The sequence below is a fragment of the Hypanus sabinus genome, chromosome 2 (assembly GCF_030144855.1).
Source record: "Hypanus sabinus isolate sHypSab1 chromosome 2, sHypSab1.hap1, whole genome shotgun sequence".
In the NCBI taxonomy this organism is placed as follows: domain Eukaryota; kingdom Metazoa; phylum Chordata; class Chondrichthyes; order Myliobatiformes; family Dasyatidae; genus Hypanus; species Hypanus sabinus.
In genome coordinates, this window is record NC_082707.1 from 186,030,111 (window position 1) to 186,051,088 (window position 20,978).

The following is a 20,978-nucleotide window of genomic DNA, read 5'->3' on the forward strand; positions in this document are numbered from 1 at the left end:
CTCAGCCCTTTTATCACACCAGAGTGACTTGGATTGATAAAACCAAATCAGGAGTCAGAGTACAGGAAGGAGACAGAGAACATAATGTCCAGAAAACAACCTTCCACTCAATATCAACAAAAGAGCTGATCATTGACATTAGGAACTGGGGCTAAACACACACACTTCTGTATCAACTGTAACCCTTACCCAACAGGCTGGTATATGTCTAGGGGTAAAAGGGGATCCAGCCACTCTCCAACCCACCTCCCGTACACGCAGGTGCTGTGAGAATCGAGTTTACGCCTCGAGCCCGCCAACAGTATCAAATACACAACAAATACCGTTATGAAATACACTTTAAAGAGTTTACTAAAATTAAAAAGAGTAGTAAGCAATACAATATATATACACAAGGAAAAAAACAAAAGGCGCCACTTATCAAAGTTCAGTCTGTTTAGTGCACTCGTTGGAGCTCAATCAACGAACCAATCGACCCATCCGGCCGTCGCACCTGGGACCACCCCGGTGGTCTTACGAGCAGTCCAGCACACGTCCACCTTCTTCAGTGTCTTCCTCGGCCTCTCTCAAAAAACCCGCGAAAACCCCTCCCCCAAGTTCCCAGCATCACAAGACACAATGACATTCCCCATTGATTAACAAATGAATACAATTACCATATCAGCCATTCGGTGAGAGAAACACTTATCCGACAAAGAAACATTCCTACTTGTAACAAACCAAAGAGGCCATTTTGAGTAACATACCCAGGACATTGTACACAACAATGAGGTGGAGATGGTTTGGAACTTCAGATTCCTCGGTGTAAACATCACCGATAGCTTGTCTTAGTCTTGCTACGTGCGTGCTATGGCCAAGAAATCACACTATTTCCTCAGAAAGGTACAGAAATTTGACGTGAACCTGAGGATCTTACAGATACACCCCAGAAAGCAACATGTACGGATGCACCATAGCTTGGTATGGCAGCTGCTCTGCCCGAGATCTTAAGAAATTATGAGTTATGAACACAACCCAGACTTATCACAAAAACCACCCTCCCTGCCACTGACTGTCTACTGCCACAGGAAATCAGCCAGAATAATCTAGGACTCCTCCCACTTGCTCCTTATTGTCTGCCTGCACTACACTTTCTCTGTAACACTTTAATCTGCATTCTGTTATTAATTTTCCTGTTGTACTACCTCTGAGTACTGATGTATAGCATGATCAATCCAGTCAAGATGGCGCTGTACTGTAGTTTCCACAGAGATCATGACTCAGACTTGTTTTTTTTTAAAGTTCATAGGGATGGTTCTGGGGATAGAGAAGGGAGTTAGGGGTCAGGTTAGGATGTAGGGACAGTGATGTGGGGGTGTTAGAGGTCAGATTAAGTTTAGGAACAGGGACATGGAGGAGCTAGAGATCTAGGCCTCAGCTCTGCACTTGCAGACCAGCGACATGGATGGGTGATGAAGGATCAGTGAACGTCAGGCTGACACAAGTTGGCGGTTCTCTGGATCGTACACCACATGAGCAGGAGACACAAGAGCTGGTCAGGAGGCAAGCCCGGAGTTCGCTGTCCTATCATTCGCTAGTCCTGGAGTCAATACCGAAGATCAAAGTCCAATGGTCAGTCTGGAACTCGACAACTGATGGCCAAAGCCAGGAGACGGGAGGCCTGCCCTGGGATTGGAGGAGTGTCATGGTGTGTGAACGGGTGGGAGGAAGGAAAGGGGCTTGTTTTGCTGTCGTGTTCTGCTGAGCACAGTGGGCATGCTATGTTGACACCTGAATATGTGGTGACAGTAGTGGGCTGCCCCCAGCATAGCCTTACATGTGCTAGCTGTTAACACAAATGACTTACTTCACTGTATGTTTCGATGTACATGTGGTAAATAATCTGAATCTAAATCTGGATGGTAAGCAAAACAAGGTTTTTCCCCGAATCTCAGTGAATGTGACAATAATAAATCTATTGTCAAAGATCCAAACACTTGAGTGTCCCTATTCCATTCTCTATATGTCTAGTAGGCATCGGCCCCAAAATGTGGAAATCTTACACCAAAATCCCCATCCACACAGTAAATGCCAGCTACTTACAGCAGAGTGGGTCCACTCAAGACCCCTGCAAAGACATCCTCACTGAAAGATGATAAGAGCTTATTCTTGTGCAGGTATCTGTAAAAGATAAGGTTCAAGCAGATCTTAATTCTGACACTTCACAACCAGAGGTGTAAACATCTAGACCCCCAAGATGTTTTACTTGGCGTAAATGATTGCAAGAGTATTATCCCTTGATCAGGGCTGTTCATCAGGTCCTGACACCTGCTGTTTGGAGATGGGTCACCAAAATAAGGAGACCCAAGAGACTGACTGCATTTGCTGGAATCTGGAGCAACAAACTAGAGAAAGTAACAAAGCACACTACAGTACAGTGAAGACCTTTTGACCCATGGTGTTGTGCTGACCTTTTAACCAACTCCAAGATCAATCTACCCTCTCACATAGCTCTTCATTTTTCTATCATCCACGTGCCTAAGAGTCTCTGCATCTACCACCATCTGTGGCAGGAGGGTTCTCCACTCTCTGTGTAAAAAATATCTCTGACATCCCGCCTATACTTTCCTTCCAAACATCTTAAAATTATGTCCCCCTTGTGTTAGCCTGGGGAACCCACCCTGGGGGAAAAAAATCTTTGGCTGACTACTCACTCTAAGGGTCTTATCTTAAGACCATAAGATATAGGAGCAGAATTAGCCACTTGGTCCATCAAGTCTGCTCCGCCATTTCATCACGGGCTGATCCAATTTTCCTCTTAGCCTGTCTCCTGCCTTCCCCCAGTATCCCTTCATGCCCTGACCAATTAAGAATCTACAGTTGCCTGTGGCAAAGAATTCCACAGATTCACCAGTCTCTGGCTAAAGAAATCTCTCCTCATCTCCCTTCTAAAAGAAGTCTCTTGATTCTGAGGCTGTGCCCTCACGTCTTAGACAACGCACAATAGGAAACAACCTCTCCACATCTACTTGATCAAGATCTTTAACCATTCGATAGGTTTCAATTAGGTCATCCCTCGTTCTGCTGAATCCCAGGCCTAGAACTATCAAATGCTCTTCATATGACAAGCCATTAAAGCCAGGAATCATTTTTGTGAATCTCTTTTGAACAGTTTCAGCAAATCCTTTCTAAGATGAGGGGCTCAAACCTGCTCACAGTACTCCAAGTGAGGCCTCACCAGTGCTTTATAAAGGCTCAACATTACATTCTTGCTTTTCTATTCTAGTTCTCTTGAATTGAATGCTAACATTGCATTTGCCTTCCTCAACACAGACTCAACCTGTAAATGAACCTTAAAGGAATCCTGCACAAGGACTCCCAAGTCCCTTTGCATCTCAGTTTTTTGTCTTTACTCTCCATTTAGAAAATAGTCATCCTTTTCATTTCTTCTACCAAGGTGCAAATCTTCTACAAATACAAGTACACATCATCATCCTTTGTCTATCCTGCTTTTTACTTCTTCTAAGAACTCCTACGGGTTTGTCAGGCAAAATTTTCTCTTGAGAAAACCATGTTACTATGGTCTATTTTATCATGTGCTTACAAGTATCCCCAAAACCACATCCTTAACAATCAACAATATCCTCCCAACCACTGAGGTCAGACTATCTGGCCTATAATTTCCTTTTTTCTGCCTCTCTCCCTTCTTGAGGAGTGAAGTGACATTTGCAACTTTCCTGTCTTCCAGAATTTAAAGATTCTTGAAAGATCATTATTAATGCCTCCGCAATCTCTGCAGTCACATCTTCCAGAACCCTAGGGCGTACACAATCTGGACCAGGTAACTTACCTACCTGCAGGCCTTTCAGTTTCCAAAGCTATGGCAACTTCACATACTTCATGACCTATGACACCTGGAACTTCCACCATACTGCTGGTGTCTTCCACAGGGAAGACTGATGTAAAATACTTACTTGTTCATCTGCGATTTCCTTGTCCTCTATTATTACCTCTCCAGCATTGTTTTCCAGTGGTCCAATATCCACTCTAGACATGCTCTCTAATCTAGGCAACAGCCTGATAAATCTCCTCTGTGGGAGAAGGGCGTGTACTGTGCTGTAGGTTTTCTATATTTCTATCATTGGGATCTCTTCTGGGGGAGGTATGACCTGTACAGAAGTAATGGGTTGTACCTGAATCCGAGGGGTACCAATATTCTTGTGGGCAGGTTCGTTAGAGCTGTTGGGGAGTGTTTAAACTAATTTGGCAGGAGGTGAGAACCAGAGTGGAGGGAATTAGGACAGGCCAGGTTGTAAAAATGCAAAGGTAGCATGCAGTCAGTCTGGAAGCGCAGGCAGATGAGGAGACAAAATTGCAGCCAGCAGGGTGAGTATTAGCAGTGCAAAATCAAAAAGGGTAACAAATACAGTACTCAAAGTGTTTTATCTCAATGCACAAAGTTTAAGAAATAAAGTGGACGATCTTGTTGCACTATTACAAATTGTCAGGTATGATGCTGTGGCCATCACTGAATCGTGGCTGAAGGATGGTTGTGCTCGGGAGCTGAACGTCCAAGGTTACATGTTGTACTGAAGGGACAGGAAGGTAGGCAGAGGTGGTGGAGTGGCTCTGCTTGTAAAAAATGGCATCAAATCAGTAGAAAGGTGTGACATAAAACTGGAAGATGTTGAACCCTTGTGGACTGAGTTAAGAAACTGCAAGGGGAAAAGGACCCTGATGGCAGTTATATACAGGCCTCCCAACAGAAGCTGAGAGGTGGATCACAGATTACAACAGGAAATAGAAAAGATGTGTCAAAAGGGCAATGTTATGATGGCCATGGGAACTTTCTACATGCATGTTGATTGGGAAATTCAGGTTGGTAACGAATCTCACAAGAGTGAATTTGTTGAATGCCTATGAGATGGCTTTTTAGAGCAGTTTGTCGTTGAGCCCACTAGGAGATCAGCTATACTGGATTGGGTGTTAAGTAATGAACTGGAGGTGATTAGGGAGCTTAAGGTAAAAGAACCTTTAGGAAACAGTGATGACAATATGATTTGAGTTCAACTTGAAATTTGATAGTGAGAAAGTAAAGTAAGACATAGCAGTATTTCAGTGGAGTCAAGGAAATTACAGTGGTATGAGAGAGGAGTTGGCCTAAGTAAATTGGAAGGAGATGCTGGCAGCGATGACAGCAGAGCATCAATGGCGTGAGTTTCTGGGAAGAAATGAGGAAGGTGCAGGATAGATGTATTCCAAAATTGAATAAGTACTCAATAGTACAAATAGTGGCTGACAAGGGAAGTCAAAGCAAATGTAAAAGCAAAAGACAAAGCATATAACAAAGCAAAAATTAATAGGAAGATAGAGGATTGGGAAGCTTTTAAAAACATACTGACACCAACTAAAAGAGTCATTAGGAATGAAAAATTGAAATATGAAAGCAAGCCAGCAAACAATATCAAAGTGGATAGTAAAAAGTTTTTTGAAGTATGTAAAAAATAAAAGAGATGAGAGTGGATATAGGACTGCTAGAAAATGAGGCTGGTGAAATAACAATGGGGACAAGATGGCAGATTAAATAAATCAGTATTTTGCATCAGCCTTCACTGTGGAAGACACTAGCAGTGTGCCAGATGTTGAAGGGTGTGAGGGAAGAGAAGTGAGTGCAGTTACTATCATAAGGGAGAAGCTGCTCAAAAATCTGAAAGACCTAAGGGTGCGTAAATCACCCAGGCCAGATGAACTGCACCCTCCAGTTCTGAAAGAGTTTTTAATAGAGATTGTGGAAGTATTAGTTGATCATTGGACTCTGACATGGTGCCAGACTGGAAAATTGTGAATGTTACTCCACTCTTTAAGAAAGGAGGAAGGCAGCGGAAAGGAAATTATAGACCATTTGACCTAACCTCAGTGGCTGGGAAGATGTTACAGTCAATTGTTAAGGATGAGGTGATGGAGTACTTAGTAACACAGGAAAAGATGGTACAAAGTCAGTGTGGTTTCCTTCAGGGAAAATCCTGCCTGAAGTACTTGTTGGAATTCTTTGAGGAGGTTACAAGTAGAACAGATAATGGGGATTCAGTGCATGTTGTATATTAGGACTTTCAGAAGGCCTTTGACAAGATGCCACACATGAGGCTGTTTACCAAGTTAAGTGCCCATGGTATTATAGGAAAGTTACTGGCATGGTTAGAGCATTGGCTGATTGGAGGTAGCGAGTGGGAATAAAAGGATCTTTTACTGGTTGGCCGCCAGTGGCTAGTGGTGTTCCGCAAAGGTCGATGTTGGGACTGTTTCTTTTTACGTTGTATATAAATGATTTAGATGATGGAATAGATGGCTTCGTTGCCAAGTTTACAGATGATACAAAGATTGATGGAGGAGCAGGTAGTGTTGAGGAAACAGGTAGGATGCAGAAGGAGAAGAATGGGCAAGAAAGTGGCAAATGAAATACAATGTTGGAAAATGCATGGTCATTCACTTTTGTAAAATAAATGCACAGATTATTTTCAAAATGGGGAGGAAATCCAAAATTCTGAGATGCAAAAGGATTTGGGAGTCCTTGTGCAGAACACCCTAAAGGTTAACTTGTAGGTAGAGTCAGTGGTGAGGAAAGTAAATGCCATGTTAGCATTCATTTCAAGAGGTCTAGAATACAAGGGCAGGGATGTGATGCTGAGTCTTTATAAGGCACTGGTGAGGCCTCACCTTGAGTATTGTGAACAGTTCTGGGCTCCTCATCTAAGAAAAGATGTGCCAGCATTGAAGAGGGTTCACAGGTGGTTCACAAGGATGATTCCTGGAATGAAAGCATTATCATACGAGCAACATTTGATAGCTCTGGATCTGTACTCGCTGGAATTTAGAGGGATGAGTGGGTATCTCATTGAAACCTTCCAAGTGGCCCATGGTGGGGGAGTCTAGGACAAGAGGGCACAGCCTCAGGATAGAGGAGTGACCATTTAAAACAGACATGCAGAGAAATTTCTTTAGCCAGAGGGTGGTGAATTTGTGGAATTTATTACCACAGACAGCTGTGGAGGACAGGACATTGTGTGTATTTAAGGCAGAGCTTGATCGATTCTTGATTGGACATGGCATCAAAGGATACAGGGAGAAGGCCAGGGGGTGAGAAAGGGGAGAAGAAAGGGATCAGCCATGATTGAATGGCGGAGCAGAGTCAATGGGCCAAATGGCCTAATTCTGCTCTTATGTCCAGTGGTCATGGATCTGGACCCAAGATCCCTCTGCTCCTCTACACTACTAACAATCCTGCTATTTACCATGTATTCTGCCTTCAATCTTGACCTTCTAAAGTGAATCGCTTCACACTTTCAGGTTTTACTCCTTCTGCCACGTCTCAGCCCAACCCTGTCACCTGTCGACGTCCCGTTGTAATCTATGACAACCTTCTACATTATCCACATCACCACCAATCTGCAAGCTTACTCAGTGGAGGAACTCAGCAGGTCAGACAGCATCTGCAGAGTGAAACGGACAGTTGACATTTCGGGTCGACACACTTCATTATGGACTTGACAGATGTGAGGGGAAAGGCTGGAGCAAGAGCTGGCAAGTGATAAGTGGATCCAGGTGATGAGGTGAAGAGGGCAATAGGCAGATGGAGAAGCGGAGTGTAGGAGTAGTGTCAGAGGTAATAGGTGGAGGCAACAAAGGGGTGAAAATGATGGAATCTGATAGGGAAGGAAGGTGCAGCAGTGCACCGAATAACAGGGGGAGGGAGAGGGCAGATGGGAACAATGGGAGATGGGACCCCGTGGGAGGAGGGTGTGAGTGCTGGCCAGATACAGTGGGTGGAGGAGAGGAAAGAAAGAAGGTGATTCGGGTCAAGGGGTTCTGTGCGTACGAGAAACCCAGTAGATCAGAAGGACCTCCATTGCACAGAACATGCCATCTTCTCATTATTAAAATCAGGGAAAAGGCCAAGGACCCTGAAGGTACACATACGTCGTTCTAGAAAAGCTTCTTCCCTCAACCATCAGACTTACGAATACTAGCTGAAAGTTTTGCTCTTGTTGCACTATTTATTTTATGCATTCTTATAGTAATCTTTGTGTACTGCTGCCACAAAACACCAAATTTCATGATGTGCCAGTGATAAAAAACCTGATCCTGAGAGAGAAAGGGAAAGACAGGGAGCAGGTTACTTGAAATGGGAGAACTGAACTTCTAGTGTTGTCTGATGTCAGGCTTGCCAACAAATATGTACATGCAATACATGATAAATATAGAACAAAACTGAATTACAGCAGGTATATGTATGTATATTAAATCACTAAATTAAGTAGTGCAAAAAACAAAATAAAATTAAAAAGTAGTGAAGTTATGTTCTTGAGTTCAACGTCCATTCAGGAATTGGGTGGCAGAGGGGAAGAAGCTGGTCCTGAATCACTGAGTGTGTGCCTTCGTGCTTCTGTACCACCTTCCTGATGGTAACAATGAGAAGAGGGCACGTCCTGAGTGGTGGGCATCCTTGATGATGGAAGCCGCTTTTCTGACGCACCACTCCTTGAAGATATCTGAGGAACAACAGGGGCTAGTACCCCTGATGGGCACAGACAGGAGAGGGTTATAGAGTGCAGTTCCACTGTGTCCAGTACAAGAACCAGTGGTGCTTTTGATAAACATGACTAAACCTTCTCCTGGTATGGAAGCTCCAAGCACAGAGCTGGAAAATGCAGCAAGGGGTTACACAGACCCAGCCAGCTCCATCGTGGGCACAATCCACCCCACTGAGGACACCTTCAAAGGGCGGTGCTCAAGAAAGTAGCACCCATCATTGAGGATCCTCACAGGACATGCCTTCTCATTATTACCCTCAGGGTGGAGGTACAGGAGACTGAAGACACACACTCAGTGTGTTAGGAACAGCTTCATCCTCTGCCATCAAATTTCCGAACGGTTCATAAATACTATTTTGCACAATTATTTACTTTTATATATATTCCTACTGTAATTTTTATATATTAAACTGCAGTCCAAGTGCAAATTTCACAATATTTATCAGGGATAATAAATGTGATTCTGAACTAGAGCTGAGGGCACTTCACACAGTTCTGAACTCTACAGGTGACACAGTGCTTGGAAAAGTAGGAACGAGGGAGGAAAACATTCCCAGATTCCTAGAGGATACAGGCAATGGAATGTAGGAGATGAATTCAGCTCAGAGGAATGTGAGGAGATTTTCAGAGGGTAGGAAAAAGTCAGGAGAGCCAAAACTTGAAAAATGGTACAATGTTTAAAAGGAAGCAAGAAATATTATAGGAGATAACTAACCCAGATAGAATTAGTTCCATTGGACAGCTAGGTGTGTGTTCTGTGTCTAAATGGTCATAGAATTAGCCCATCAATGGATTAAATGGACAGGCTAGTTCCATGACCATTGAGATCACACCTAGCAAGAGCAAACTTTTCTTCCATGAGGGCAGTTGTGAACTGAAAAGGATTTTAGAAAAACATTTCAGTGAGTGGTTTAAGGATGCCAATGGTTTCTGAGCTCTGAGAAGTTAATTAATGATATTCCCAGCTGTCGTAATGGGAATCCAACTCATGTCTCTGGAAGCAAAGCTCGGAGCTACATTAACTATTTACTGGCAGAAGTAAATCGTGCTTCTTGAGAAAGATGATTTCACCTGCCAGATGCTTAAAGAGGGAACAGTGTCTGTGATTATTCTCAGCAGTACTGAAGATCCGATCCCAACTCCCCATGACTGCTACTCCAAAGCGTCTTGCAAATGTCTTTTAAAACGTGGCTAGCGTTAAGTGCATCAATTCCACTAGAAAACTTGGGACAGTGTGGTGCCAGGATAAATAAATCCTCACCTTTCCCACCCACATGGTTCACCTATCATCTTTTAGCTAGTCCTCCTTCCCCTCCGCTCACCGTTTTATTCTGGCATCATCCCCCTTCTTTTCCAGTTCTGAAGAAGGGTCTTATTTCTCTGCATACATGTTGCCTGACCTGCTGAGTTCCTCCAGCGTTTTGTGTGAGTTGCTCCGGATTTGCAGCACCTGCAGAATCTCTAGTGTTTATAAATAAATCTCCTTTCCTTTAAAATCTATCAACTTTACATCATTGCCTGCTGTTACTGTGACAACTCTGTCTTGTGATTGTTCTTTTCTCTCTCAAGTCAAAGTCAAAGTCCTGTCCCGAGCCTTTGTGGCTCATCAGGCTGGTTTCTGTGGCGTGAAGCAACTGAGAGTATGAGACACCCCCACCCAGGTAGGACACCAGTCTATCGCGAGGTTAACCCCCAGCATTTTTCATTTTGCCGGTACCCATTTTTCAGCTGGGTAGACTGGAGCATTGTGTGGTTAAGTGCCTTGCTCAAGGACACACACGCTGCCTCGGCTGGGCTTGAACTCACGACCTTCAGGTCGCTAGCTGAACTCACTAACCACTTGGCCATGCGCCACACTTCTTTGCTCTCTGCACCGTCTAATTCTCTTTCCAAGTTGATCAGTCAATAGTGTCCCATAGAGTCATGGAACAGAAACAGGCCATTTGGCCCAATGGCTCCCTCTGGCTATCAGCCACCAATTTATACCAGCACATAGGAGCAAGAGAATCTGGAAATGCTGGAAAACTAGAGTATCTCACAGAAAATGCTGAAGGAATTCAGCAGATCGGACAGCACTTACTGAGGTGCTCTAGCCTGAGACCCTTCATCAGGACTGGAAAGGAAGGGGAAAGAAGCCAGAATAAGAAGTTGGGGTAAGGTGAAGGAACTCAAGCTGGTGAGGCAGGTGAGAGGGGAAGTAGGTGGGTGGGATGAAGTGAGAAGCTGGGAGGTGATAGGTGGAAAAAGAAAACAGCTGAAGAAGGAATCTGACAGGAGAGAAAAGTGGACCATGGGAGAAAAGGAAGCAGGAGGGGCACCAGAGGGAGGTGACAGGCAGATGAGAAGGGATCCAGAATGGGGAATGGAAAAGAGAGAAGGGGTAGAAATTACTGGAAGTTAGAGAAATTGATGCACATGCCATCAGGTTGGAGTCTACCTAGACAGTATATGAGGTGTTGCTCCTCCAACTTGAGAGTGGCCTCACAACACGTTGGAATGGAAATGGGGATTGGAATTAAAACAGGTGGCTACCAGGAAATTCTGCTTGTTGAGGGTGGAGCAAAGGAATTCAACAAAAGCGGTCCTCCAATCTACGTTGGGTCTCACCAATGTAGAGGCATTTATGCCAAGCCCATGTTATTATCCCCACATTCCCATCAGCTCCCCCCAAGTCCTACTCATCTAAATCCTAGCTTTAATTTCCAATTGTCAATTGTGAGGGCTATTTAAATGGACAAAGGCAAACAGGCTTTTTCCTTGTAGGTTAGGGGTAAAAGGTGAAATTTTTCTGGGGAACTTCTTCACTCAGAGGTTTGTGCATATGTGGAGGGAAGCAAGGTTAGCAGAGCTGGGGCTTTTCTCTTTGGAGCTTAGAAGAATGAGAGGGGACTTGATAGAGTTCTACAAGATTATGAAAGGCATAGATAGGGTGGATAGTCAGTACCTGTTTCCCAGGGCACCAATAGCAAACACCAGAGGGCACAGGTACAAAATTGAGGGAGGGAAGTTTAGGGGAGACAACAGGGGTAAGTTTTTTTACACAGAGGGTTGTAGGTGCCTGGAATGACTTACCAGGGATGGTGGTGGAGGCTAAAACATTAGGGGTATTTAAGAGCCTCTTGGACAGGCAAATGGATGAAAGAAAAATGGAGGGTTATGGGGTAGTGTGGGTTTAGTACTTTTTTTTAAGGATTATATGGGTTGGCACAACCTGGAGGGCTGAAGGGCCTGTACTGTGCCGTATTGTTCTAAGGAACAAAATGTGGAAGTGACAGTTGCAGGTTTGACTGCAACATTTAAGAGAAGTTTGGTTTGAAGTACGCACACAAATAGGAGGGGTATTGAGAGATGTAATCCAGGTGTGGGTCAATGGGACTAAGTGGAAAACCAGGATGGCATGGATCAGATGGGCTGAAGAGACTGTCCCTGGACTGTAGTGTTCTATGACTCTAATTATCCGCACATCATCAGAGGGAATGGGAGCACTCAGGGGAGACCCATACATTCACAGGAAGAACTTGCAGATGCTATACAGACAAGACCAGAGGTGGGGATTGAACACTGGTGTATGGTGCAGCCCAGCTAACTACGCCACTGAGTTTTGCGGGCAAGTCCTGCCATGCTGAAAAGTCACCTGCATCCTCCACTTCAAGCAACTTCAGAATGTGCTATGGAATCAAGCTGCAGACAACGTATGGCCAGGGTCAACACTGTAGAAGGTTGCAGTAGCCCACTGTGCACGGAAAAATCCCAGTCAACTGCGGTCTGCTGCTTGAGTAATAGCAGGTTAGAGACTGATCAGAGCACCGGGGGCAGTGTCAAATCCCCTTGTCTTTCTTCAAACCGTTCCATGCTTCCCAGACTTCATTTATCCTCTGAACTCTGAGGATGGATATCCCCAGTACTAGAACAGTTTGCCCAGCCAGTCTCTGGCTTAGACATCATTCACTATTTCACTGGCCTGACAGACTGCGATGTCTTACGTTCTAGGGACTATTCTCCAGCATTTAGTAGGATGACCATGAGATGCAGGAGCACAATTATTCCATTTGGCCCATCGGGTCTGCTCCGCCATTCTATCATGGCTGATTTATTTTCCCTCTCAAGCCCATTCTCCTGCCTTCTCACTGTAGCCATCAACACTCTTACTAATCAAAAGCCTTTCAAACTTTGCTTGAAATATTCCTGATAACGTAGCCTCCACAACAATGCATGTTGGACTTCCAGTCACTACTAACTTTGTGCCAATCCTTAGGTACGCCCTGTGAACCGTAAACCAGGCATCTACTTTGCACCCTGTTTAATAAAGGTAATACCTACACAGCATCTAGTTTGGTTCCATTAAAGGCGTAAGCTTGGACCTTAGTGAACCCGTTGTTGTAGAGCTTTCTGTGAGGAAGGAAACACAACAGAGGCCATTAATCTGACAATAAAACACGTTTCAAAGTTCAAAGTAAATTTATTATCTAAGTACATATATGTCACCATACATAACCCTGAGATCCATTTCCTTGTGGGCATATCCAATAAATCCAATAACCATAACAAAATCAATGGAAGACTGCACCAACTGGATGTTGGTTTCCAAAATCAAGTTCCAGTTCAAGTTTACTGTCATTCAACCATACACATGTATACAGCTAAATGAAATATCATTCCTCTGGGGACAGGGTGCAAAAATATGCTGTGTGTATAATCACACACAACACACAGTTACAATTCAACACATACAGTCACAAAGTAATATTAGCACAAGTCCCTAAGTGACATGGCCTGAAGACTGACAAGCTAACATAAAGTGTGAGGTATATATTTATCTAAGACAGTATAACGTTACTGTTACAGTATATATTATGATACTATTATAATAAATCAGTTGCATAAACAGCAGCAATAAAAGATGAAAGGTAACCAGTGCAGAATGAGGGTGTGTCTGTGAATTGGGGAGTAGGTGGGGACGGGGGTGGGGGTGGGGTGTTGGCAGCGCATTCAGAGAGGGTGTACACGTGTGTTGAGTGGTAGCAGGGTGTTACGAACTCTATATTCTTGGGGGGTGGTGTGGGAAGAAGCTGTTACCCAGCCTGACACTTCTGCTTCCTATGAGGTTGGGTGAGATTAAATCTAGGGGTCATAGGTTAGGGTTAAAGATGAAATTTTTAAGGGGACCCAAGGGAGAATTTCTTCATTCAGACAGCCGTGTGAGTGTGGAACAAACTGCCAGAGGAAGTGGTGAATGCAGGTTTAATTACAACATAAGACAATAAGACATAGGAGCAGAATTAGGCCATTCAGCCCATCAAGTCTACTCTGCCACTCCATCATGGCTGATCCTGGATACCATACACATGCCTTCTCGCTATGTCCTTTGATGCCCTGACTGATCAGGAAATGATCAATTTCCACTTTTAATATACCCACAGACTTGGCCTCCACCGCAGTCTATGGCAAAGTATTCCACAGATTTACTACTATCTGGCTAAAAGAAATTCCTCCTTACCTCTGTTCTCAAAGGTCACCTCTCAGTTTTGAGGCTGTACCCTCTAGTTCTGGATACCCCCACCACAGGTAACATTCTCTCCATATCCTCCCTCCACATCTAGTCTTTTCAACAGTTGGTAGGTTTCAATGAGATCTCCCTGCATTCTTCTGAATTCCAGTGAATTCCAAAGCTGCCAAACACCCCTCACGTGTTAACCCTTTTATTCCCAGAATCATCCTTGTGAACCTCTTCTGGACTCTCTCTGATGACAACACATCCTTTCTGAGATATGGGGCCCAAAACTGTTGACAACACTCCAAGTATGGCCAGACTAGTGTCTTATAAAGGATCAGCATTATCTCCTTGCTTTTATATTCTATTCCCCTTGAAATAAACACCAACATTGCATTTGTCTTCTTTACCACAGACTCAACCTGTAAATTCTGGGAGCTTTGCACGATGACTCCTAAGTCCCTCTGCACCTCTGATGTTTGAATTTTCTGCCCATTTAAACAGAATCAGGTTTATTATCACCAGCAAGTGATATGAAATTTGTTAACTTAGCAGCAGCAGCAGTTCATTGCAATACATAATTTAGCAGAGAGAGAAAAAAAATAATAAATAACCAGGTAAATCAATGACAGTACACATATATTGAATAGATTTTTTGGAAGCGCAAAAACAGAAATACAGTATATTTAGAAAAAAGTGAGATAGTGTCCAAAGATTCAATGCCTATTTAGGAATTGGATAGCAGAGGGGAAGAAGCTGTTCCTGAATCGCTGAGTGTGTGCCTTCAGGCTTCTGTACCTCTTACCTGATAGTAACAGTGAGAAAAGGGCATGCTCTGGGTGCTGGAGGTCTTTAATAATGGACGCTAACTTTCTGAGACACCGCTCCCTAAAGATGTCCTGGGTACTTTATAGGCTAGTACCCAAGATGGAGCTGACTAGATTTACAACCTTCTGCAGCTTCTTTAGGTCCTGTGCAGTAGCTCCTCCATACCAGACAGTGATGCAGTCTGTCAGAATGCTCTCCATGGTACAACTATAGAAGTTTTTGAGTGTATTTGCTGACATGCCAAATCTTTTCAAACTCCTAATGAATTATAGCCTCTGTCTTGCCTTATTTATAATTGCATCGGTATGTTGGGACCAGGTTAGATCCTCAGAGATCTTGACACCCAGGAAACTTGAAACTGCTCACTCTACACTTCTGATCCCTCTACGAGGATTGGTATGTTTTCCTTCATCTTACTCTTCCTGAAGTCCACAATCGGCTCTTTCGTCTTACTGATTTGAGAGCCAGGTTGTTGCTGTGACACCATTCCACTAGTTGGCATATGTGACTCCTGTATGCCCTCTCGCCACCACCTGAGATTCTACCAACAATGGTTGTATCGTCAACAAATTTATAGATGGTATTTGAGCTATGCCTAGCCATACAGTCATGTGTATTTAGAGAGTAGAGCAGTGGGCTAAGCAGACACCCCTGAGGCGTGCCAGTGTTGATTGTCAGCGAGGAGGATATGTTTTCACCAGTCAGCACAGAATGTGGTCTTCTGGTTAGGAAGTAGAGGATCCAATTACAGAGGGAGATACAGAGACCCAGGTTCTGCAACTTCTCAATCGGGATTGTGGGAATGATGGTATTAAATGCTGAGCTATAGTCGATGAAATGCATCCTGATGTAGGTGTTTGCATTGTCCAGGTGGTCTAAAGCCGTGTGGAGAGCTATTGAGATTGCGTCTGCCATTGACCTATTGTGGTGATGGGCAAATTGCAATGTGTCCAGCTCCTTGCTAAAGCAGGTGTTCAGTCTAGTCATAACCAACCTCTCAAAGCAATTCATCACTGTTGACGTGAGTGCTACCGGACAACAGTCATTAAGGCAGCTCACGTTATTCTTCTCAGTCACTGGTATAATTGTTGCCATTTTAATGCAATTGGGAACTTCCTCCCATAGAAATGAGAGGTTGAAAATGTCCTTGAATACTCCTGCTAGTTGGTTGGCACAGGTTTTCAGAGGCTTAGTTGGTACTCCATCGGGACCTTCTGCCTTGCCAATCTGCACTATTGTTCCTTTTACCAAAACACATACACTTCCCAACACTATATTCCAATTTGCCACTATTTTGTCCATTAAGCAGACTCATGTGTGACACCTTATCAAACGCCTTCTGAAAATCCAAGTAAATGACATCCACTGCCACTCCATTGTCCACCCTGCTTGTTACTTCCTCAAAGAACTCTAACAGATTTGTCAGGCAAGACTTCCCTTTACAGACATCATGCTGACTGTGACTTAGTTCATCATTAATCTCCAACTACCGTGAAACCACATCCTTAATAATAGACTCCAACACTTTCCCAACCACTGAGGTGAGGCTAACTGGCCTATAATTTCCTTTCTTTTGCCTTCCTCCCTTCTTAAGGAGCAGTGTGACATGCAATTTTCCAGTCCTCCGGGATCACGCCAGAATCAAGTGATTCTTGAAAGATCATGACCAATGCATCCACTATCTCCTCAGCAACCTCTCTCAGGATTCTGGGATGTAGTCCATCTGGACCAGGTGACTTATCCAACTTAAGACCTTTGAGTTTGCCTGGCACTTTTTCCTTTGTAATAGCAACGGCACTAATTCCAGCTCCCTGACATTCATGGACCTCTGGCACACTGCTGGTGTTTTCCACAGTGAAGACAGATACAAAGTACTTATCAAGTTCATCTGCCATTTCTTTGTCTCCCATTACTACCTTACCAGCATCATTTTCCGGTGGTCCAATATGAACTCTCACCTCCCTTTCACTCTTTATACAACTGAAAAAAAATTTTGATATCCTGCTTTATATTACTGGCTAGTCTCCCCTCATATCTCACCTTTTCCCTTGTCATAGCTTTTTTAGTTGCTTTTCGTTGGATTAAAAGCTTCCCGATCATGCAACTTCCCACTCACTTTTGCTATTTTATATGCCCTTTCCTTGGCTTTTATGCAGTCCTTAACTTTTTTTGTCAGCCACAGGTGCTTATCGCTCCATTTGAGAACTTCTTCCTCTGTGGGACCTATCTATCGTGCACCTTGCGAACTATTCCCAGTAACTTCTGCCATTTCTGCTCTGCCATCATCCTCACCACTATCCTCCTCTAATCCACCTGGGCAAGCTCCTCTCTCATGCCTCTGTAATTCCCTTTATTCCATTGTGATACTGATACATGTGAGTTATGATTCTCCTTCTCAAATTGCAGTATGAATTCAAGCATGTTATGATCACTGCCTGCTAAGGGCTCCTTTATGTGAAGCCGACTAATAAAACTGGGGTGATTACACAGCACCCAATCTAAGATAGCCCTTCCCTGAGTAGGCTCTAAAAAGCCATCTTGTAGGCATTCAACAAATTCCCTCTCTTGCGAACTAACACCAACCTGATTTTCCCAATCCCCCATTACAGTTGTCATTACCCTTATTACATGCCTTTTCCAGGTCCCTTTACAATCTCAACCCCAAATCTTGGCTACTATTTGGAGGCCTATATATGATTCCCATAATTGTTTTTTCACCCTTGCAATTTCTAAACTCCACCCACAAAGATTCAACATTCTCTGTCCCTATGTCACTTCTTTCTAAAGATATACTTCCATCTCTTACCAGCAGAGCCACACTACCACCTACGCCTTCCTGCCTGTCCTTTTGATACAAAGTGTATCCTTTGATGTTAAGCTCCAACTATGGCCTTCTTTCAGCCACGACTCAGTGATGCCCACAACGTCATACCCACCAATCTCTAACTGCGCCACGAGTTTGTCCACCCTATTCCAAATACTACTCACTTTTAAACATGGCACCTTCAGACTTGCGTTCTTCATTCTTTTCAATTTTGCCTCTATTGTTCAATTAACTGTTTGCTCTGTCTGCAGTTGTTCCCAATCACTGGCTTGCCTTTCCTTACATTCATGTTACACCCATTATCTACTTGTAAACCTGCTGGCTCATCCTCAGCTCTATCATACTGGTTCCCATTCCCCTGCCATATTAGTTTAAACAACTCCCAACAGCTCTAGTAAACCTGCCCGCAAGAACATTGGTCTGCCTCAGATTCAAGTGCAACCCATCCCTTTTGTATTGGTCCCACCTGCCCCAGAAGAGGTCCCAATGGTCCAGAAGATCTGAATCCCTGCCCCCTGCTCCAATTCTTCAGCCCTGCATTTATCCACTACCTCATCCTATCCCTATCCTCACTGTCCTGTGGCAGAGGTAGCAATCCCAAGATTACTACCTTTGTAGTCCTGCTTCTCAGTTTCTTTCCTAACTCCTTATATTCTTTTTTCAGGATCTCCTCCCTTTCTCTTCCTATGTCATTGGTACCAATATGTTCCACGACTTCTGGCTGCTCACCCTCTCTTTTCAGGATGTTGTGGACGCATCCAGAAATATCTCAGACCCTGGCACCTGGGAGGCCAACTACCATCCATGTTTCCTTTTTTGCATCCACAGGATCACCTATCTGTCCCCCTGACTACAGAGTCCCCTATTACCGCTGCCATCCTTTTCAGCTCCCTATCCTTCTGAGCCACAGGGCCAGACTCAGTGCCAGAGGCACAGCCACTGTTGCTTCCCCCAGGTAGGTCATCTCCCCCTCCGGCCCCACAATAGTACTCAATGTATTTGCTGAGGGGGACGGCCACAGGGGTGCTCTCCACATTTAAGGGAAGTCTGGATGGAAGAGGTATGGAGGGCTATGATACAGGTGTGGGCCAATAGGACTAGCTGGAACAACATTTTGGCATGGACTGAATGAGCTGGAGAGTCTCCTTCTGAGCTGCTGTGCTCTATGATTTCATCTATATATACACAATTGTTGAGTGGAGTTTCCAATAATTGTAGTATAGCTGCTTCTGTAGTCTTCTATAAGCTTCTTACTTTAGCAGCTGTCAAACCACTTGAATCTAGCTATTTCATAGATTAACTGTTATTACTGGAATGTGTTACCCTTTTTGTCTGAGCTAATGAAAGATAAATGGAGGGCTGTATGGGAAGGAAGGGTTAATGAAGGTTAAAGGTCAGCACTACATTATGGGCCAAATGGCCCATACTGCGCTGTACTGTTCCATGTTCCAGTTTGTGTTTGAGATGACCATAACTCCTTTGTAATTTGTCCTTTTCCTTGTTTTTGTAACACATAATAAACAGCCGTCAGCAACAGGTTTTGTGCCTCATCCTTGACATTCAAGCTTCTACATTGTAAAATCACCAGGGTCCAACAAGCCTGAACAGTCCCTGGCCTGTCGCTCACCTGATTTCTACCTCCACACCTGGTGAACCGCTCTCTGTGACCTTTTATGGCGATATACAGCACTGCACATCTATATAGCCAGACATCGCAGACACTGGGCCTCTGATCTCCACTCCTTTGAGGTTGTGCTTTGGTGGAGCCTCCCCCTCGACCTTGGCACCACGGGTAACCCTACCAGGAGCTAAGCTCTAAACAGCATTGCTCTCAGGATCTCAGGAATTCACAAGCCTCTTCACCACCACAAGGTGGCAATCCTCAGAGAAGACAGCATATAATGAAGTACCATGGGCAGTAGCAGAGGTTGATAGATTCTTCATTAGTAAGGGCATCAAAGGTTAGAGGGAGAAGGCAGTTGAGATGGAAAATAAATTGTCCACATGGTGTATTTCTGCTCCTATGTCTTATCATCTTATGATCTAAGTGCCCCGGGAGAGGTCTTTGCTTGTGTTACAGGATCCACTACACTGGTGCAGAGATCTCAGACATCTAGCTCTGGGCTGGAACATGGTCTCATGGGCAAAGGTTGATGAAAGTCATACGACTGCTGGAGTCTGGTTTACCCCACACCCTCCCCTCCATCCACCCCAGCCCGGGGTATCCATTCAACCAGGAGCTCCTGTACTTACAGAGTGAGCGATTCATTACCCAACCCACCGAAGGCGTTGGCAGGAATGGTCGAAATGAATGGATTGTCAGCGATTTCACTAGAAAAGAGAGAAGTACACGCAGCAGTCACACAAGGCTGTCCCAGGCTATCACTGAGCAAGCAGGCAACCAGATCAAGCTCGAGTCCACCATCGTCGAAATACCATCTTGGAATCGACTGAATGGAGATCAAAAGGATGGCTGTAAGGGAGGGAGTCTGATCAAAATCTACTGGATTCTGAAAGGCCTGGATGGTCTGGACGTGGAGAATATGGTTCCATCAGTTGGCATTTTACCCTTAGAACTGAGATGAGGAGCTATTTCTTCATCCAAAGGGTGGAACTTGTTGCCATGGAGGGCAGTGGGGACCAAATCATTTGTGTATTTAAGGCAGTGAGAGGTTCTTGATTGGCAAGAGGGTGGAAGCAGAATAGGGTCAACCAAAAAACAAAACCACGAATGACGGGCAGAGGAGATGCGATGGGCTGAATGGCCTAATTCCACTCCTACACCTATGATCATTTGGTCACCTGGATTGCTGCCAGTGACCGGTTCCATCTCTGTCTGTTTGATGTGTATTCCAGGTCCTTACCACTCTCTGGATGAATGGGGTCTTGCTCAGATCCCCTCTATGTCTCACACATCCGACTTACGTATACTAAGCACATTCCCCCCCCTTTCCTTACCCACCCAACTTCCTCCTTTCAACTGACCAGTTTCATACCCCCTCCCCTGCCCATCTACGGTCTCCTCTCACCTGGACTGTCCTATCGTCTGTCAGTTTGTGCTCCTCCCCCTCTCCCTGCCTTTATTTCTGGCTTTGGCCCCAGTCCTGATGAAGGGTCTCGGCCCAAACTGTCGGCGGTTTATTCTCCTCAGAGACACTGCTTGACTTGCTGAGTTCCTCCTGCAATGCTATTACAGTGACTTGGGTTCAATTCTGCCACAGTCTGTAAGGAGTTTGTATGTTCTCCCCATGACCACATGGGCTTCCTT

General features: G+C 44.4%; 1 protein-coding gene across 1 annotated transcript in view; it reads right to left on the bottom strand.

Annotated features, from left to right (window-relative positions):
* The window catches only part of tshr (thyroid stimulating hormone receptor), a 69,638-nt gene that overhangs the window by 14,634 nt on the left and 34,026 nt on the right, over window positions 1-20,978 (bottom strand). Inside the window, exons 6-8 of the mRNA XM_059961471.1 lie at window positions 19,964-20,041; window positions 12,888-12,956; window positions 2,083-2,160 (exon numbers count right to left, since the gene is read on the bottom strand). Of these exons, the coding sequence (XP_059817454.1) occupies window positions 2,083-2,160; window positions 12,888-12,956; window positions 19,964-20,041 (225 nt within the window). The remainder of the gene's footprint in view (window positions 1-2,082; window positions 2,161-12,887; window positions 12,957-19,963; window positions 20,042-20,978) is intronic.